Genomic DNA, 6,135 nt, shown 5'->3' on the forward strand with positions numbered 1-6,135 from the left:
CTAAGTTGCATGTCATTTTTTTTTTTTCCTTTTTCCAAATTATGTGTTTATAGGGAGTATACAGCAGTACTCTGTGCTTTTACAGGCAGACATATGCTGTAAATGATTACATTTAACTGAAGAATGTTCTTTTAGCAGAACATTAGGTCAGAGTAATATTCCCAGAGAATAAGACAGTATGAGCATAGTGTTAAGGTAAATTTGACACTGAATATGGAAATGTTTTGTATCTTACCATGTCTAGTAATTGGTCCCAGTGGTTTCTTTTCTGTTGCAAAGTAATGTTTTTTTCCCTTCTTCAAATTTGAAATTACTGTTTTTAAGTGAAGTCTTTTTGGTTTTATTTACAATACATTCTTAAGTGTTTCTGTTGTTATGTTATCTTAATTAAATGTTTGTTATCTTAATAGTAAGTACATTTGGTTAACAAACCTGTTTAGCATTGTATTATTGAGAAACACAAAGTAAACCACCATACTGTCTTGTCTTTTTTTTCTCCTTCGCCAGACAGTTTACATTTACTAAAACTTTTAGAAAACAAAACAGCTAGGAGATTGTCATGGAATTGAACCAAGAGTTGTAAAATGAGAGTAATCATATCAGACAAAAAGATTAGAGGTTTAGGCCTCTGTATGACTATACTGTAAAATATTCAGTTATTGTTCTTTTTAATGCTAAGCAGAAAAAAAAAATAATTTATACCTTGGATTTAATAGTAATTTGTTGTATTATTTTTCTGCAGGATCTCCATTTGTGAATGCAATTATTCATAAAGGATTTGATGAAAGACATGCATATATTGGAGGAATGTTTGGTGCTGGTATTTATTTTGCAGAAAACTCGTCCAAAAGTAACCAATATGTTTATGGTATCGGTGGTGGAACAGGGTGCCCATTGCATAAAGACAGGTCTTGCTATGTTTGCCAAAGGTAATTATTTTCAGGTTTTTATTAGTCAACTATGTATTACATTTTATGTTTTCTCTTTAGCATTTTTTTGCTGTTCATTGTCAAAGAAAAAGTGCATTTGTTGTCAATAATGCATTGTCACTGTACATAATTTCATCAAAAAATTTAAATATTCAGTGGATATATAAAATATTCACATTTTTGCTTTTCACCCTAAAGTGAAAACAAAAACTTAAGTAGTTTTTCAGCTTTACTCAATGCAACCTATAACATCCAAATTAAAGGTATATAAGGAGCACTTAGGGGAGAAAATAAATAAAAAACTATTAAGGATTACAAACACCACAACCCAAGTGTCAGTACTTTGTCGAACCACATTTTGCTTTAACTTCAGCCTTAAGTCTGTTGGGATACTTCTGAACCTCACTTGCACATCTAGACTTAGTCATAATCGCCCATTCATCTTTACAGAACTGTTCAACCTCAGTTTAATTGGATGGTGACCACTGGTGGACTGCAAACTTCAAATCATTCCACAGATTTTCAAAAGGGTTTAAGTTTGGGCTTTCACTAGGCCACACAAGGACATTCACTTTTTTTCTTCTTCAGCCACTGTGTGGTAATTTTGCTGTGTGCTTCAGGCCATTGCCATGTTGAAAGGTGAACCATCTTCAGCTTTCTGGCAGAGGGCAGCAGGTTTTCTTCAAGAATTTGATGGTATTTTGCACCATCCTTTTTTCCTTCTACTCTGTCAAGTGGGTCAGTCTATGCTGCACAGAAACTCTCCCTCAACAGGATGCTGCCACCTCCTTGCTTTATCGTAGGTATGTTGTATTATGGATGGTGAATGGTATTAGCTTTCTGCCAGGTGTAACATTTGACGCTGAGGCCAAATTCACTTTGACAAATTCAAATTGACCTTTTTCCACTTTGCCTCAGAATCTTCAAATTGTGTGTTGGCAAAACTCAAACGAGACTTAATGTGGCCTTTCTGAAGAGTGGATTTTTTCATGTAACCCTCCCATACAAGTTACGTTTGTGGAGCACTAGTGATATTATTGTCATATGCACACAATGACCACTCTTTGCAGTAAAGTCCTGTTACTCTTTCAATGTTGCCATTGGCCTCTTGGTAGCCTCTCTGACCAGTTTCCTCATTGATCTTCCATTCTAGTGGGACTGCCTGATCCGGGCAGTGTCCATGTAATACCAAACACTTGTCGCTTCTTAATTATGAACTTTAATGCTCTTGTAGGGATTGATAAAGCTTTTGAAATCTTTTTGTATCCATCTCCTGAGTTGTTCCTGTCCACAACTTTATCCCAGTGATCTTTTGAAAGTGCCTTGCCACCCATTTTCAGTTGTTTTCTTTCATTTGCGCTACCAAGCACTGGAATGCTCCAGGTATATCTGTTTTCATGCTGAACTAATCACAGTGATTAAAAGTTGATCACAGGTAGACACCAGTTTACTTTGGTGTGCAATGGGGAAGGTGATTTTATTCTTTTTTTCAATCACATTGATTTTTGTTTTTTTATTTAATATTATTTTTCCAAATTGTTACTATTTTATCTTTTCCTTGGGTGCTATAGGTTGCATCAAGTAAATAAAGCTGACAAAAGATTGTTGTGTGTATTTTCATTTTAGTCTGTTAAGCAACAAAATGTGAATACTTTAAAAGGAGGTGATTCTTTTCTATACCCATTAATTAAGAGAAATGTACATAGGTTAATTTGTTTGGATTTTCACATTTAGTGCAACAGTCTGACAACATTATGACTCCCATTATATAGTTGCTCTTGTCTGTTCATTTTTAGACATTTTGGGTAAATGTATAGTTTGAATGTTTGTTTATACCAATATGATTATTTTTCTGAAATGGTTCATGAATATAATCTGAGTAAGTGCAGAGAGAAGTTATTGGCTGCTAATTTAAATCAAAGACTGTCTCCTGCTTTAGGTTAAACTTTTTGAAACGGATTAAAGTACTTGTTCCCGATAATATTTTGCAGTAGAGATTCCATTTTTACATAAATAACAAGTTAGAAAAATTTGCACATGGTATAACATTCAGACGTAATTGACTGTTCTGAAAGTTGGAGCATTTTTTTTTGTTTTGTTTTTGTTTACTCCATGAAAGACTTGTCTTGCTGTCAGAAGTGGGCTATTGGATGTTTAAAAGAGGTTTACAAGTTGAAATAACCTTTCTCAAGGTAAATTTAAAAGATTAAATGAATCGGTGAAAAGCCACACGGAATATTTCTCCTGAACATAATTTTGTAAATTTGCTGCTGGTTTTTAAATGGAAGTATTTGAAATTTCAATAATTTTTAAGGCATGCTGTTTTCCGGATATTTGAATTTACCTTTCAAATTTCTTTGACGAATAAATACAGGCAGTGCCCCGGGTTACGTATGAAATAGGGACTGTAGGTTTGTACTTAAGTTGAATTTGTATGTAAGTCGGAACAGGTACGTTATTTTAATAAATGCTATTGTTGACCAACACTAACCAAATGCTCTGCCAATGAATGATGGAGTTTCACCTCTCTCTGACCTTTTTATTATTTCTACTTTTATTTTCAATGGTGATGGTTTTTCTCTTCTTTACTGTATCACCAGCACTTGCATCAGATTTGTGTTTCAGAGATATTCTTGAAGGGTGAAGACAAAAGGTTAAGATGAGCTCTTCTGCACAGCACTGTACACGCTATCACAGCAGGAAGGCACCTGTCGTCAGCAGGTCTGATGTACTGACAAGAGACAACTTCCTGCTATGTGCATAACAGTACAAGCACGCTTGCTATTGAGAATGAATGGAGGCGGCGAGGGACGGTTCACCACCTGCTCACCACACAGTCGCCTCCACTAAGTATGCTGCCTGCAACGTCCGCCCACTGAGAATGAACACGATGTGGCCAAAGTCGGGTAGTATTTTGCCCACCACCGTCCCCATATCATATTTAGCCACCTTAGGCACACTACAATGCTACCCCCCGTCGTCCCGTTCACCCTCAATGGCAAGAACAAACGGGACAGCCATGTATGGTTGTCGGGCAGTGAAACTCCCCCCTCCGCTCCATCCAGCCTGCGTCCAGTCAGGAGCAGTAGCTGTGATGGCGTAGTGGGCAGGCAGCAAACCGCCCCATCAAGCCTCCGTCCTGCACTTGAGCGATAGCTGTGGCCCCGTTGACTATGGACCACGGGTCACTGGGAGCCGCCCGAGGGACACTACACTGCGTGAGCACTGAAATCGCCCCCTCCAGCCTCCGTCCAGCCACCGCTTGCAGGCTGAAGATGACAGAGCGGCAGTTACTGAGGCTCATGTGTTTCAGCTGCGGCCCCGTTTATAAGTTGTAGGTTGGATGTCTGTAACCTGCGGACTACATGTATACAAATTTTAAATAAACTGGTCCACTGGGATAGCAGTTGTATGTTGACAGACAGAAGTAGTGTGAGACTAAAAAATGTGCTTGAACTGACAATTGATGAACTTGCTTTCAAATTCTGAATCCAAAATTGAATAATTAGGTACTTGTCACGTATTTTGCAAATGCGTTGCCTTTCCTATCACCAATAGGCACGTGGTGTGCTTGGGATAAAGTTAATTTCATCCATTACCGCACTTAATACTAAATGGTGTTCTCCACACTCCTATACACATCTGCACATTGTGCAATTGTACGTATTTTTCTGCTAGCTACTTTTGGTCACATTTACTAGTCATAGAGAACATCAGCTCATCCCTTAAACTCATGTTAGTTATCCCTGCTGTATGCTGTCATGACAGTAGACACAGCGGTATACATCATTCAAAAGTAAAACGTTTGTGTGTTTCTGAGAGCAGAGTCATATACTTGTGACAGTTCAGTTGCAGTAACAGTTTTGCACTAAAATGGACATATATTGAAACTCCTTTTTTTTTTTTTTCTTTTTTTTTTTTTTTATAGACATTTGCTGTTTTGTCGTGTGACACTGGGAAAGTCCTTTTTGCAGTTTAGTGCCATGAAAATGGCCCATTCACCTCCTGGCCATCATTCAGTTACTGGCAGGCCCAGTGTTAATGGATTGGCTTTGGCGGAGTATGTTATTTACAGGGGAGAGCAGGTATGTGAAATAGTGCCAATTTGTTTTTATGGATCTGATTGGATATTATTTATACAGCATTATGTTCAACTTTGACGTTTCTTTTTCAGGCTTACCCAGAATATTTAATCACATATCAGATAATGAAGCCAGAACCTCCAGTGGAGTGATTAAAGAAAGAAGAATTTAAAACAGTGAACATGATAGAGGAACAGACTGTAAATATCAACCTCAAAGTTACCCTTCTGACAAGGCTCCCTTACATGTTGCATGATAAACTTACTTTGGTGGAATATACATTTTTTTTTCTTGTCCAAAAAACTGTTTTCAGTTTCAGCACTTTAATAACTGACATCATTCCTTCATCGTATGAATGTATATTTACACTAACGGAGAGCCTTTGCACATGAAATTGTTCATTGTTTATAATTAAATAAATTGCGTCCGTTTCTAACAGTAATAATGCAGGATCTCTTTATTTGTAAAAAAAAAAAAATGTAAATAATACTTTATACTAGCATGATAATTTATTTACTTCCTTTTTATATAATTTCTTGTTATTTTGGAAGACAAATTGTTTTTGGGTAAAAAAAAAAAAAGAAAAACATTTAAATAATACATGTTTTGTTGAACCAAAACCCTGAAAACACAGCAGCTCAATCACTCACCAATGCTTTAACTGCCTCACAGAACTGTGGTCATCCCCAGGGCTTGTCGCTGTCATTTTGTCTTTATGTATGTGGAATTCTGAGTCATAATTTTGACAGCTGGTTCCATTGGCAAAAGCACTGCATGATGGGCAATGTGTTGTAACGGTCTATGACTGAACAGGATGTATATGCACATTTTTGGAGTATAATTTTTCAGTGTCCATTCTTCTGTAAATTTTTAAGTTTTCTGAAGAAAACGTCTAACACTATAAACTTAAAGAAACTGGTAAAAGCCCAAGTAGACGCCCCACTGATGTTCTAAATACATCTTTTAAACATTTTAATTAACTTTTCTTTTTACAAATTGGGGAAAAAATAGTTATATTGATTTGATTGGTGGTGGGATGGATGTAATTTTTTTTTTTTTTAAAATAGCACTGTTTTGTATAGCAAGTCATTTGAAGCTAAAGTTATGTGATATTTTAGCATGGT

At 36.5% G+C, this 6,135-nt stretch overlaps 1 protein-coding gene across 3 annotated transcripts in view; it reads left to right on the plus strand.

The window, feature by feature from the left end:
* Window positions 1–5,489, plus strand: part of LOC120540867 (poly [ADP-ribose] polymerase tankyrase-2) — a 92,932-nt gene extending 87,443 nt beyond the window's left edge. For all 3 annotated transcript variants that reach the window (XM_039771993.1, XM_039772012.1, XM_039772002.1), the window contains 3 exons: window positions 743–929; window positions 4,858–5,014; window positions 5,104–5,489. In XM_039771993.1, the coding sequence (XP_039627927.1) occupies window positions 743–929; window positions 4,858–5,014; window positions 5,104–5,163 (404 nt within the window). In that variant the 3' untranslated portion in view covers window positions 5,164–5,489. The remainder of the gene's footprint in view (window positions 1–742; window positions 930–4,857; window positions 5,015–5,103) is intronic.
* The last annotated feature ends 646 nt before the right edge of the window (window positions 5,490–6,135 follow it).

The sequence above is a fragment of the Polypterus senegalus genome, chromosome 1 (assembly GCF_016835505.1).
Source record: "Polypterus senegalus isolate Bchr_013 chromosome 1, ASM1683550v1, whole genome shotgun sequence".
NCBI classification, from domain to species: Eukaryota; Metazoa; Chordata; class Cladistia; order Polypteriformes; family Polypteridae; genus Polypterus; species Polypterus senegalus.